This window comes from Archocentrus centrarchus, chromosome 21, assembly GCF_007364275.1.
Source record: "Archocentrus centrarchus isolate MPI-CPG fArcCen1 chromosome 21, fArcCen1, whole genome shotgun sequence".
In the NCBI taxonomy this organism is placed as follows: Eukaryota; Metazoa; Chordata; class Actinopteri; order Cichliformes; family Cichlidae; genus Archocentrus; species Archocentrus centrarchus.
In genome coordinates, this window is record NC_044366.1 from 18,783,892 (window position 1) to 18,798,214 (window position 14,323).

The 14,323-nt window shown below is 38.4% G+C and overlaps 1 protein-coding gene across 1 annotated transcript in view; it reads right to left on the reverse strand.

Annotated features, from left to right (window-relative positions):
* The window catches only part of pde11a (phosphodiesterase 11a), a 44,312-nt gene that overhangs the window by 13,605 nt on the left and 16,384 nt on the right, over positions 1–14,323 (reverse strand). Inside the window, exons 7-12 of the mRNA XM_030758710.1 lie at positions 12,058–12,133; positions 8,606–8,673; positions 8,420–8,512; positions 7,558–7,608; positions 3,163–3,309; positions 2,924–3,031 (exon numbers count right to left, since the gene is read on the reverse strand). Of these exons, the coding sequence (XP_030614570.1) occupies positions 2,924–3,031; positions 3,163–3,309; positions 7,558–7,608; positions 8,420–8,512; positions 8,606–8,673; positions 12,058–12,133 (543 nt within the window). The remainder of the gene's footprint in view (positions 1–2,923; positions 3,032–3,162; positions 3,310–7,557; positions 7,609–8,419; positions 8,513–8,605; positions 8,674–12,057; positions 12,134–14,323) is intronic.

Genomic DNA, 14,323 nt, shown 5'->3' on the forward strand with positions numbered 1-14,323 from the left:
AGCTGTATCTATTATGCTATAATTTTATGAAGCTGTAAGCAGTACATTGAATAAAAATAGAAAAAACACTAAAACCGCAGCATCATCCAAAAAAAAAAAAGAGGGGACTGCAGTAACACAGCCAAACAGTGAGATTTATAGCTTGGATGAATGGATTCTGGAGGCCATGTGCTGAGTGAGTCACTATAGGTCATAGTGGGGATAGTGGCAAAGATAGCAAGGCCTTCAGCCTACTCATTAAAACACATGGGAGAAGAGCTAAGGGGTCCAGAGGAGCTTACACTCTACTATTTCTTTCCCCTCTGCCAATAATCAATTCACATGGGACGCCACGCATTAATGCTGTGCTTGATTAAGTGAACGCCGTGGCCTTTTTATATGACTTTGTGTGCATGTCTGCATGTCTGTATGCATGTGTAAGTGCGTGAGAGCATGCATTACCCCAAGGACCTGATAAATTAAAAGGACTGCTGCAAAAGCAGAAGTAATTCTCTTGGGGTCTCAATTAAAAAAAAACAACAAAAAACCCCCACAGAACTGGCTATTTGTACAGTTAATAATACAGTGAGTCATAATTTAAATCTCTGTGAGTTAAATATAGATCAAGCTGAAATGTAATATTACCTAAAATAATAACAAGATTTTAATAATCTTTCAAACGGTTGGGACCATTGGTATAACTCGTATAGTGTTTTGTTTTACAGAAAATCTTATCTGAAATGTGAAAGAGTGTGATACCTTCATAAATGCAGAGCAATGGAAGTAAAGTAATCTCTACACTGTAGTTACACAAAGTACTTAATAAAGTTCAGATCGAATCTGATAGTTGGTCACTAGCAGACCCTCCAGGCTCCAGTCGCTTAAGTAACCCTGTCATATGTCAATCACTGATATCCTGCACTCCCATTGGTCACTTTTATGGTTCGCTTTAAAGTTGAGAAAGGTTTAACTCAGGACCCAACTCAGGAGCTTTTGAAAAAATATTATGTGGCAAATGTGACTTGTTGAATGGTTAATTCTACACATGGACTCTCCGAGACATCTGTACAGCAGTTTTGGCGAGTGAAGTTCATGGCAAATGACAATCAGCTGACATTTTTTTCAGCTGAGATATGGCCAAAAATATGCGTTAAATGGTGTTTTCCATGTTAAATTCAAGTAGGCTGCGAATCCAGAATCTGGATCAGATCCAGATGACGTTTGATTTGGCACTAGTTCTTGGCTCTTTCCAGCTGTGTACCAAATATCTGAATCCGACAGGTTCTGAGGGCGACAAGATTTTTTTTTTTTTTTTTGCCCTATGTGGAATACTTTTTGAATACTTTTGATTTTACCTGATTATATTTCAGCTTAATAACTGTTTTTCTTGTGTGGTATATTTCTTTTCAGGACAACCTCACCTGTGTGAGTGTATTTTTCTTTTTGACATACTGTATTGACACATTGGACCTAAAATCGCACAAAAAAACTAAAATCAGAGTAGAAAAAAGTTTGATTTTTTTTTTTTTTATCATGAAAACCACCAACATGATTAATAAACTATTTTTATAAATACAAATATAAGTTGTAATTTTCAAAAACTTACATATAAATTTAGCAAATAACAAAGTTATATACAAGTATTTACATTAAAATGCAGGCAATGCCTCGGGTGTTTTTTGTACAACTATTTGCAGAACAATCGGGTGGCACAATAAGATGCCACACAAATTATTTGTGCCACTTGAAAAAACAGTTCCTGTCCACGACAAGACTGAGGGTCCCATCACAGGCCTGACACTTCCAGGTGTGCCACTTCTCCAGCTGTACACCTGGAGACAGCGTTTACATTAGAATCTGCCTTTGATAGCATCTGCCTTGTCCGTGACTAGACAACACACTAAACACACTACACTACATACTAACCATACATGCCAAAAATGCTAAAATGTCTCAAATCTCTCTAATTTCAAAACACACTATCAATATAGCTGTCTCTCTTTCACCCCAGTCACTCTCACAATTTTTACCTGTTGCTCAGCAACCAAATGCCGCATGCTGCCATATAATTTTTTTGATTGGATGTCATTTTTTTCTTTTTACTTTTTTTTTTACCCTTTCTTCCTGCATCAAACAAGCATCACACATGAGGATGATGTACAGAAAAAAGTATGGCATAAATTATTGATCATAACTCTGGTTCTACTTGGTCTATCCACACAATTTAAAAACTGGTATGTAGTTTGAAGTCCACACTTCTCTGTTGAAACAGGGACTCACCAAGGCTGCATCCTGCTGCTCCGTCACCTTAAATCAACAATGTCATTTGGACACGCTGGCATGTCCATCGACTCCAGAGGGCTAAAGATTTTTTTTTTCAATTTTTCTGGATTTTTTTTTTCCTGTTCACCTTGACCCAATTATGGCAAAAATGTAATCAGGTAATCTAGGGGTCACTGGCCATCTTTCGTGCCAATTCTATATGAAATGCACTGGTAGCTTTGCTGTAATATTGTTAACAAACAGACAAAAATAAGTGGTGCTGGGCACAGCAACCCCTTCCTTCTTGCTGGAAATTAGCTAATAGCTAAATCTGGTACAAAGCATCATTTCCTTTTATGTGATTGTTTTTTTGTTTTTTTTGTACATGGTCCCTGAAAGAAATAAACTAAACTAAAACTAAAGATCGTTCTCGAGTTATCATGTTCACAAGATTTTCAGAAAAACTTGACCTCTGATCTCTGACTTTGACCCAATTATGGGAAAATTTAATCAGGTGATCTAGGGGTCACTGGCCATCTTTTGTGCAAATTTGATATGAATTAAACTGGTATTTCTTTTCTTACCACTAACTGTATGAAGATTTTGTTGAAAATTGTCAATGCCTTGATGCAACTGTTGCTGACCAGAACAGAAGCTGACCAAAAGTTAGCGTGATGTTTACCGTCAGCATGGCAAACATGCACTGGCAGACGTTGAATGCATGTCTCCAGTTGTGATAGAGAACCATTCTGTAGTTTTTTCTTACAGTCAGCAGCCATCTGCACAGTGTCTGGAGGGGAAGACAGGCGGAGAGATGAGCACATGGGTCAGCAGTCGTCGTGTGGGTACAAAACAGTGTTCGGGGCAAACTCAATCAAGTATTAAAGCACAGGAAATAAGAGGGAAATTCAGTGGCCTCACCTCATAGTCGATCTTAAATTTCTGCACCATTCCCAATTCCATAAACATTCTCAAAGCTGCTGTTATCATGGCATCAACGTCCAGAGAGAAATCATCAAACGAGAGCTTATCGATGCCCAGCTCGCAGACCAGGGGGATGTTAGCAGCCTGTTTCGCCATGGTGGGAGAAAACATACAGGAAGAATGAGAATATGAGTTCAAAGAGCAGACATGAAGATAAAGAGGTCAGAGGATGTTGTGCCATTTTGAGATGTTATACGGAAATATGAAGACATGCTAATTAAGACCCCGAGGCCTCATTTGGAGAGGTTTAAGATTAATGAGGGGGCTCTACTGGAGGATTTCACTGTTGTTTACTTTCAGAGCTCCCTGACAAATGTAGCAACAATAATCAGCAGCAGCTTTTTCCATTGTTATTCAATCAAAAACACAAGATTCCAATTAACCACATTCATACTAAAGCATGTCTTCTATCTTTAATAGGTTCTAATGAGCACAATGTCTATCTGAACAGGATATGCCTTTACTGACTAAAGCCGGCATTTATAATTGAAGCATTTTGAGCTTTGTAGCCAAATCTATCTTAGCAGAGTTACTGTTTTTGTAAAGCTGCGTTTTTCTTTCCTCTCTCTCCCTCACTAACAATCACCAGTCCAATGTTTCCTGCACAAACATTTGCCTTTCTGGTCAGCAGGTATTCTTCTTTTCTTAATTCACAGCCCCGGGTTATGAAATGTCAGCCAGGTTTGTTTGCCACTGCTTTTTTGCACACCAGTGGAATCCCAGGCAAGCGTATTCAACAAGGCTCCTTATGTAGAGCAGTTACGAAAGAAAGTGGAGGGAAAGGCAGAAGCAGAGAGCAGTGCTGCATGAGGGGGCTGAAAGATCACACAGCCACACTAGAGAGCAGGGATCCTACTATGCAATAATGGCCACAGGGGAAAATCCTAAACATGAAAGTGCAGGAAAATAGGTCATATCTATTTTTCAGAAATGTCCTGCCAATTAAAAATGTAGTCATTTTCCATATTTTCATCTTTATCAATAATGCATTGTGAATGAATGCTTATTGATTGAAGTAATCCATTTGAAATACCACAATTAGTTTATATTCACTGGGGAATTCTTGGCTCCTATTTATGCTTGTGCGCTGCTGCAGTTCTTACGAGAGGCTGAAGTCTAGAAGACAGGCTGCCAATAATTCCTCTCTGTTGCCATAGATTTTTTTTTCCCTTCTCATTAAAGTTAATAAGAAATTGTTATTTAATTAGAAAAATATATATCTTCATTAAAAGGCCTATGAGGAAAGCAAATACATTGTGATTATCTTGACTTCCTGTGAAAAAGCTTTTTGCATCAGTAAAAATTTACCTCGCATCAAGCTTTTGTAATGCACCTTTAACGTTGTTATTTTATTTCATATGTCTTAATTAATCATCATCTCTAAGGCTTGGACATTAAGGACAACATTTAGTAGAACAAAACATTAGATTATGGTAATTATCTGCACCACCACAGACATCAAGTGCAAAATCAAGAAGCCTCTCTCAAGACTTTTTCTCTTGTTTTATTTCCTGTCTTTGTTTCATTTGTTTCCCGCCTTTTGTGATTATTGTGCTTATTGGAGGACTTCTAATGCATGATCTGGTTTGGGGTGAAATTGTGGCATTTTATTTGTTACTTACCATCAATTAGCAGGTATTGGTATCTGTGTGATAAACCCATACAGCTTATATGTACAGTCTATGGATGCACTAATAAGCATGCTAACCAGGCTTATCAGTTTTGTCTGATAATTTAACACTCCACCCTTGTTCAAGTAATTTCACATATTTGAAGCATTTTAAATGCACTTATCTGATAAGTAATATGGGTTGCTTTGCAGTTAATTGTAGTGGAGTCTGGTCCAACAACTGGTCTTTTGGTGACTCAAAGTTTAGCAATTTACTTGTCACGTAGAAGTAATCACCAGGCCTTTGTCTCTGTGCAGTGAACCCTAATAGTCTATGGTGCAGTTTGCAAACCAAACTTGTTAGCGTTTGGTGATATTTAATATTCTACCTGTTTGTCCAAATTTTTTTATAAAAACATTTAAACACAGCTTTCACTGACCAAAGTGTCGTACAAAGTTTATATACCTATATACACGCATGTGGACATAATTACATTTTTTAAAAAAGGAAACTAAATCTCAAAACTATCTATAAACAATAAGCAGGCACATAACGGCCACAACAACCACAGGACAGCAGGGGACAGAGTTACAGATGTAACAGCATATGGGAGATCAGTGGGCTGGAAAGGCCAGATAGTAAAGGTGGTTTCTGAGCCTAGGTTTAAAAGCAGAGATGGATGTCAGTGACTCCAAATGCTCTGTCACCCTTTTGTTTGAGGCGTGACCTTCGAGCATGTAAGAGATCTTTGCCATTAGATCTGAGAGTCCTGGGAGCTGAATGTAAATGAATGAGATTGGTGATATAAACTGGGGTGTGCTCATTAAGAGCCTTAATCAGTAAAATCTTAAAATGAATTCTAAAATGAATAGGAAGCCAGTGGAATGACAGCAGGACGGGAATGATGTGCTCATATTTTTTTAGCACCAGTCAGCCGTCTTGCTGCTGAATTCTGCACCATCTGCAGACCTAGGTATAGGTACAATAATCCAGACACAGCATATCCTCCAATCCGAACGACAGTATCAGTCATTTGTTCCCAAACAACCCATATGAGCATTTCCAAGATGAGCGCCCCTACATGTGGCTTCACGTGTCACAGCAGTGCGTAATGTGGCTATACTGTCGTTCAGGAGGTACCTACTATTTGGAAGGTTGGTGGTTCAATCCCTGGCTGCTCCTGTCTCCATGCCAAAGTTTCCTTGGGCAAGTGGAAGGGTGTGAATGAGGCATAAAGCGCTTTGAGTGCTAAGGTATAGTAGAAAAGCATGATATAAGAACCAGACTATTTATTTAATGTTTAAGCTTTTCCTGTTGCATCTAATGCCATTTAATCTCAGACTTTTCAGAAATCTGAGAAAATCCACATTTATGCATTTCTTCAGAATTTGCCTGAAAAAAATTAACCCGCCCTTTCGTGTATGACTGCTAGGTAGCTTAATTTTGTTTTAAAACTTAGGTATTGGTGTAAAACGTGCCTGCACAAATGACCAAATGATCATTTTTTTTTAAGGAGGACAGGCTCGTTAGACATGAAACAACAAAGGTATGGATGACTTTTTCAAGATCAGGAAAAGACAGAAGATTTGAGTTTGCTGATTGGTCTTAATTTGTAGTAGCTATTTGGCAAAGAAAAGCGCTGAGTCAAAAATAACATCCAGATCTTTTCCATGAGATTTCATACATGGGGTAAGATTACCTAAATTGGCAGCAAAAGGTCTTGTAGATTTGGAGGGACCAAAGATGATAACCTCAGTTTTGTCACTGTTTAGCTAGAGGCAGTTATTAGTCAGCTTTGAATGTCTTCAAGAAAGACCAGTAGAAGCTGTTGGGAATCCCACTATTTTAGTGGAAGATATAGCTATAAATCATCAGCATTGAAATTAAAGGAAATGTTATATCTCATAATAAAATAAAGTGGAAGCAGATACAAAAAGAAGAGTATTGGTCCCAGGATGGAGCCCTGAGGGACTCCACAAAAAATAGGGACAGAGGATGAGGAAAACTGACCAAGAGACACAGAGACAGTCCTACCCTTAAGATAAGAACTGAACCAGTGAAGAGCTGTATCCTTAATTCCAACCCAGTGTTCAAGGTGAGCCAAATGAATGTTGTATCAGAAGCAGCATTGAGGTCTAAAAGAATCAGGGCTGAGTAAGTGATCACTGGTCACCTTCAACAAAGCGGTTTCAAATGCTGTGAATGTCTCTAAAAGCTATGATGACCTCTAGTTCCCAATAATTAAGATGGCAACTTCCATCTTATCAAAACACAACTCAAGCAGCTATTGGATGGTCACTTACATCTTTTATATAGTGTCTATGGATGTCACTTTATAGGAATGCCCTATAAGGAGGTGATTTCTTCCACTGTGTGAGAGTTATTCTGACCAGGTTTATTTAGCCAAAAAGGCTAACTAAATATTCAGTTTGTTTACAACTACAAGCAATGGGTAGGATATGATACAGCATGTACCATATCCTACCCATTGCTTGTAGTTGTAAACAAGCAATGGGTAGGATACGGTACAGCATGTAAACACTTATCTAAACCCTGATAAGCACAGTGGCCAATTTGCACCAGTCCCTCTTTTTTCTGCATTTAACATAACATTAAAATGTAAAAACTTTAATTTGCCACAACTGTAATTCCTGAAGGAAAAAAAAAAAAAAAAGGTTTTACTGTCACAAATGTAATGATGCCAACAGTGAAAATCTGTTACCTTGAATTTGTCAACTTCAGTCTTGGAGCAAGTGGCATGGTACGACAAAACCTGCAAAATGATGACACAGTGTCACTCAGTGTGTTTTTCAAGTCATTACCTGTAAGGCTCTGCAAGAAGTACAGCACTGCTGCAGCTGAAAATACTGCACGTTTGTACGTTTTAGTGGATCATCCAGATAATGACGTTAACGCTCACATCTGGAACAGTCTACAAGAGCTGCAATGTCAGCGCTGATTCCATCGCCATGTTCCGCTCATTCCCCGAGAGAAATATTTTGCACAGGCCTGCAGTTGCTTATTTGATCATGTTTATTCAGTGCTACCAGATGCAGTGCATCAACACATTAGTTCACTCTGTGTCTCTATCTGTTCTCTACTTGTCCTATTTGGAAACAGTGGTGCTAACTACCATAATGCACCTGAAAGCTCCCTATTGTAATCTAAGGACATACTGTAAAGGCTGAATAATGCTGAATGGCTTCATACTGCAGGGCAGATGAGGGATTGCTTTTCACTGCCTCTCATTAATTTTCAATAAAACCTTTGTGAGAAGGTTATCTACGAAGAGACATCAGCACTTTTTTTTCATGCGTACATTCTTCTGGAAATATGAGACAAAAAAGAGGAGCCAAGTACAAAAGACCCCTGAGAGAGAATAAGTAAGAAGAGGCTTTGTATTTTCCATGTAGCAGCTGTTGTTTGCTGTGACTGCTGGGTAAATGTGTTGCCCCTGAACATATGTTGATTAGAAAGTAAAGTAAAGATGCCATTATAGTGAATGGAACAGAAAAATAAACACGATAGGACTCACAAGTGCAAAATAAACACAAGTCAAGCAATTTGCAATGTTGTGTTCTTACATCCAAAGCCACTGACTGCTTGGCCCACGACTTCTTCACCTGGTCGTACATGATGGTGTTGTTGATGCCCAATCCACAAAAGATCACAAATGCCTAAGAAAAGGATAAAAAAAAAGAGACTCCCATGGTTTACAAAATGTTTCCAGAATATTTGATGCTAAAAAGATACAGAAGCAAGTGCAATACCTCAAAGAGACGCTGATCTGCATCATCGAAGGGTTTCCCATCAAGCCTGTTCAGCACTTGGGCCACACCTGTTACACAAAATAAGTTTACCCATACCATACCAATAGTGGAACAGTAATGCTTTGAGGTTGATACTAGCGGACTAGTATAGCCTTGCTCCAAACAGGACCAAAATTATGAATTATTAAATAAATTAAGGTGAGATACAACAATAGAGCATATAAATGTGGTTTATGAAAAAAAAAAAATCTGCAATGCAGTAGAGCCATCTGTTGTGTTAAACTATTAGAAATCAGTGAAAACAGAAGAAGAAAATAACTTAAAAGATGACATGTGGTTATATTAGCAGTGCTGAAGGTGCCAAACAGTTAATGTTATCTTTGACAGAAAATCCAGTTACTCTCCACGATGCTGTAGTGGGATTTAACACAGCAGTCTTCCACATTTAGCTGGCTTCTCTCATCAGCTTATCAAAACAAAAAGGGATCCTGTAATAAACCGTGAACATCTAATTAATTGAGTGACTTTTATTTCCACATTATTACAATTTTTATTTATCTCTAGGAGGTCAAAGAAACCTGTCAATGGAATTATGTGTTAATTTCAGTGAACAGTTTGAAATGAATTTACAATGCAACTATGATCAATTTTCATTAAGGTGCCATTAAATTTATAATGCATGGCAGATGTTTTCTCGACTCTACTATTGCTTCCTCTGTAATGAGCTTGTAATTTGTGGTAAGTTGCAGCATAGGTGGCCCCAAGCATAGGGAAACTAATAGGCTGCATACATCCCTGTGGCCAATGCATAATCTTTAACTAGGCCATATTCCTAGTGTCACAAGTGTTTCATTAAGAGAAAAAATAAAATAAGAAACACATACTCACAATAATTGCAGCACTAATACAAGTTTTTACATAGACAGCCTATGGTCTTGTGTGACTGCACAGTGTAGTCAATTGGTGGAGGGGGTATCAAATTTTGCTTTGAGCTTCACAAAGCTTTGGGCCAGACCTGAGCTGCAACCAGCTCAGCACTACATTAATCCACAAAAAACTGCAATATATCAAATAACTACCCTACACTCAAAGTCATCCTCATGCAGTAGCTGGTAATATGTAGTTTTTTTGGAGCAGCAACCAGAGCACTTTTAAACTATACTTCTAAGATTGCACTCTTTGAGTTAAAGTTCCACTTGATTGGCTTAAAACATCAGTTTTAATGCCATTTTTCATAAAGCTTCCTACAACAGTTTCTCCTAATCAAGAAAAAATTCCACTAGTTTTTCTTTATAATTTAGACTACATGCTAGAAAAGGTCATTCATTTTAGCTCTTATAGAGCATCCCAAAGTAAAGAAAAAGAAAAAAAAATCTGTTAGAAGAAGAGAAAAGAGTGGAAAGACAACAACATGTTGGGAATATTCACCAGATGCTGAATGGCACCAAATTAATGAACTGCTAAACTTTAGATGGTGCAGGGACAATGTCTGTGCCCACTCTTAGTCTCATAAGAGCTGCACTCAAATCTCCTACCCCTAACTTAATAATGCCAGAAAGGGTTCAACAATCAGGGAGGTAAGGAGGCGCAAACCCATGCAAAGACTTACAAACAAACAATAAAAACTTTGAAGGTAAATTTGAGAATCATCTACATAAACACGAAATGAGGTTCCATGCTTTCTCATGATTGATCTTAACAGATGAATATAAATTCAAAAAAGGACTGGGCTAAGAATCGACCCCTGAGGAACCCCACATGAAAGCAGAGTTTTTGAGGATGATGTGTCACCCAGCCTAACTGCAAAGCTTCTGCCAGTTAAAGATGATTTAAACCGTAAAACCAGGATTCCGTGACTTATGGTATCAAACACAGCACTGAGGTCAAAAAGCTCTAAAATGGCAGAACACCCTGAGTCAGTAAAGGTTAAAAGGCAATTTCAACTTTTAAAAGTCCAGTTTCAGTGCTGCAATGGGCTTTAAAATAGATTGAAATACTTCAGTGATACAGTTTTGATCTAAAAATGATCCGAGGCTGAAAAAAGCACCCTGGAAAAAAAGACTTTAGAAATCGATCCAAAGTTGAGAAGAACTGCTGGGTTGAAGTTTTTGCTTTTTAGGGACAAGTAGTCAGATGTTACAAACATGATGGCAATCGCCAGCTTCAATTTGAGACAACGCTCCCCTGTAAAAACAAAATGTACGCAAATAAGTAACTAGTGTTCACAGTGCACTACATGAAAAATAAAAATCTAAGGGATTGGAGTATAATCAAAAACAACATTTGCTATTCCCTCAGTTTACCTGGGCAGTAGCCTGGCCATTGTTTTTGTTTCATCTTCTGTAAAGGTATTAATTAAATTCAGGAAAATCAATCAATAAAAATACTTCATACTTAACTGTGCACTGATTTCAATTACATTTTGTATTTAACATTAAATGTCATAATTATTGTAAAAGTACTTATTGTGGTTATATTTTTGCATGAGTTGGCTGGAACCTTGCAGATGACACAAGGGCTTCAATGTTTCTAACTAAATGTATCCTTGACTTGAGAATTTCATCTTCTGCTGCTTTGTTTGTATAATGGTTTTTCACTCCAGATCCTCAGGTGCCACCCACACACTGCATTTCTTCCTCACTCTTTCTGTTCTTCTGCCTCTCCCCTCCCTGACAAATGCACTTACACCTACGCAAAGATGCACACAGGTCTTCACCAACCATCTGCAGCAGATATGCTGATCACTTTGCACTCAAATAAAACTAATGGCTTCCTGCGTCAGATCTCAGTGGACTGAATGGAGCAGCTATCATTGCTCCTCCTTGCAATATCCAGCACCAAAGCCAGATGAGAGATCAATGATTTATCAGAGTGTCAGTGTGGTGTTAGCCTGGGGCTGATTCACAAACACAAAGCACACTGCCAGAAGAAGGGAACTCCACCTCTAAGTGTGGTGTGATGGTGCAGCATGGCACTAATCGTGCAGTCTCAGCTGAACAAATTTTCAGCACCCTCTCTCTTGTATTCTCTGCCTTATGCAGCAAAAAGGTGCATGCATGTGCTGTATTGTGTTTTACGGTTTGACCGATCTCCATTGGTTCCAACCAGAGACAGTTAATACAAATGACCTTTACGATTATATTTTAGGACATTGGGTGCTTCTTTGTGGCAACTGTTCATGTTCCCAAGCAAGGTCCATAAAGAAAGTGTCTATGCAATAGAAAACTTGACTGGTTTACACAGAACCACATCACCACGTTAACTGCAACGTATCCTTTAGTATCTGCAGCCACATAGCCATAGCTTTTAAACAGAAGTTTTTTTTTTTAAATAGAGAGTACTATAACTGTAATGTCCATCTCCACATATACAATTTTTATGACTAAATTCTATTTAAAATCCAGTATAATTGCATAGATCAGCACAAAAACAAGTTCCATCTTTTAACTTACCAATAATTTGGTGATTGCTGTTCCATATAGGGACACAAAGCACAGAGCGGATATGGAAGTCAGAGAACTGGTCTGCCTACAAAAAGGGAGAGGGTAAAGCATTATAATTATTCTGCATGAAATGTGTTTTCATACTATGTGACATTAAGCTCTGATTTTAAGCTGTTAGTATTAAACATGACTCTTGCTGATTCTTTCACCTTGGTGGAGGTACAGTTGGCTTATGTGATCAGTGGGGTTTTGGGGGGGGGTTTTTCCTGTCTTTTTGTCATCAATATTATGCAAAAACTGTCAAAAGAAAAACCTGTTAAATTGACTGTGGATCCGAATCAGTCTCTTTAATATTTCATTGTGGGGCATCAACATGGACAGAGGATGTGCACTAAAGTGAAACAGATTCCAACTATTCTGCATTTACCGCATTAAACTGAAGCATTTGAGACTGATTTTAGAAAAATAGGTTTTTATTCAAAGTGTGGCATTGAGAGAATGTGCCTGTTTGGAATATCAAGTGTAGTATTGGCCCAAGTATTGAAAGATTTAAAATGATATCCAGGGCGCTCGAAATAAATCCACCACATGAGTATTAGCTACATACATGCCTCACCGCTAACTGAAGAGGAAAGAATGCTACATGAAAATGTAGGAAATACAGACGGCAGGGTGTATTGGTAATCAGAAAGTTGCCATCTCTGTTAAATTTATTGAGAGCCTGGTGGTAGCAAGGTTGAGCAAGAGTGGTAGTGTTGTAAATGAGCATACAGTTTCAGTTTTCTTTTGTTCCACTGTTACTTAAGATTGACCATGTCAACCAGGATTCTGCAGACCTGAACTTTTCTAGAAATTACTCGGCACAGGTGCACGTAAGAATGCAAATCTCAGAACTGGCTGGATCGGACACTAGCCAGACTTTAAAGGATGAGCACGCAACTTTTTTTTTTTTTTTTTTTACTGGCTTTCGGGTTACTTAGATTATGTAGCATTTTGATGATTTACATTCATTTCAACCATCTCTGTATCATTTTAAATTTTTTACAAGCAATTTTGTTTGTCTGAATTGAGCCATCTGATGCAAAAATGTTGATGATGTATTACCATGTATTTGACAGTGGATCTCGGAACGTATCATTGTCAAGTTTCTTGTGTTTTTGTGATATCTATTTGATTTTGCCTATTTGACGGGGGCACAAATTGTATTAGGACAAGTCAAAGTTAAACGACAATATTGGAGTATCTGAATTCCCAAATCCATCGAGGTCACCTAACGGCTTCAATTTTGGTGCGACCAAGTGAAACGTGCCTGGTACTAAGGCTGTGTTTAATCCAGGGACTTCAAGTTTTTTTGCTGGACATTTTGATGCATCTGCAGTATCAAGCCTGGATACATGCAATATTCACAAACAACAAACCCACAGGCTGCAAAAAAAACTTTCTGGTTGAAAAAGCCCAACCAAACCCTGAACTGATGCCAAAAAATGGGACATTAAGGGTATTTCGAACGCAGCATAACCCCCCCAGGCCCGGCAAGTCAGCTACATGCCTAAAAAGAATAAGTAAACTGAAACTGAAAAAGACTAACCCTTCTGTATTGAGTTTATCCAGTGAGTGCAGGCTGTCAGAACGCATTTTACCTCATAATGTCAGGTGTGGAGCATCCACATATATTTACTCTGGAGGAGGTTGTGAAACTTTGGGAAGGGAGTCCAATACGGGTCGATGAGTGAGAGCACTTCTGTCCGATGACAGCAATGGGGAGGTGAGTTGTTGAGGATTTCCAGGACTTTTCTGTTGGTAATTGTTACCATTGTTGTAAGCGCTGCTGTTAGCCAGTGTTGTTGAAACTGTCTTTGAAGTGCATCTAACATTGTTGGACTCTGCGGCTTAGTGAATACACCCTCATACGATGTGAGAATGTAATCAAACTGTTTATCAGAGGGAAAGTGCGTTTTTTAGGACACGCAAGCCTACCATTAGTCGGGATAATGTTAGCTTACAGCCAGCTATTGCTGTTTAGCTGGTTCTTGTCAGCTGTCTAGAGAAGGATGGTCATATATCTAGCTATACCATACCAAAATTCATTTTTCAGGAAAGTACATGTCTGATTAATTCTTTGGGTAGGGCTCATTCCAGGTATGAAAAGACTTCTTGAATTTTTTTTAAATTGGACAAAGAATTGTGATTTTATCACATTTTTTCAGTCTGGAGATTTGCAGCGCTGGTTTTTTCCATGCCAAACAGTGAACAATCCTACTAGAAAACTATAGCC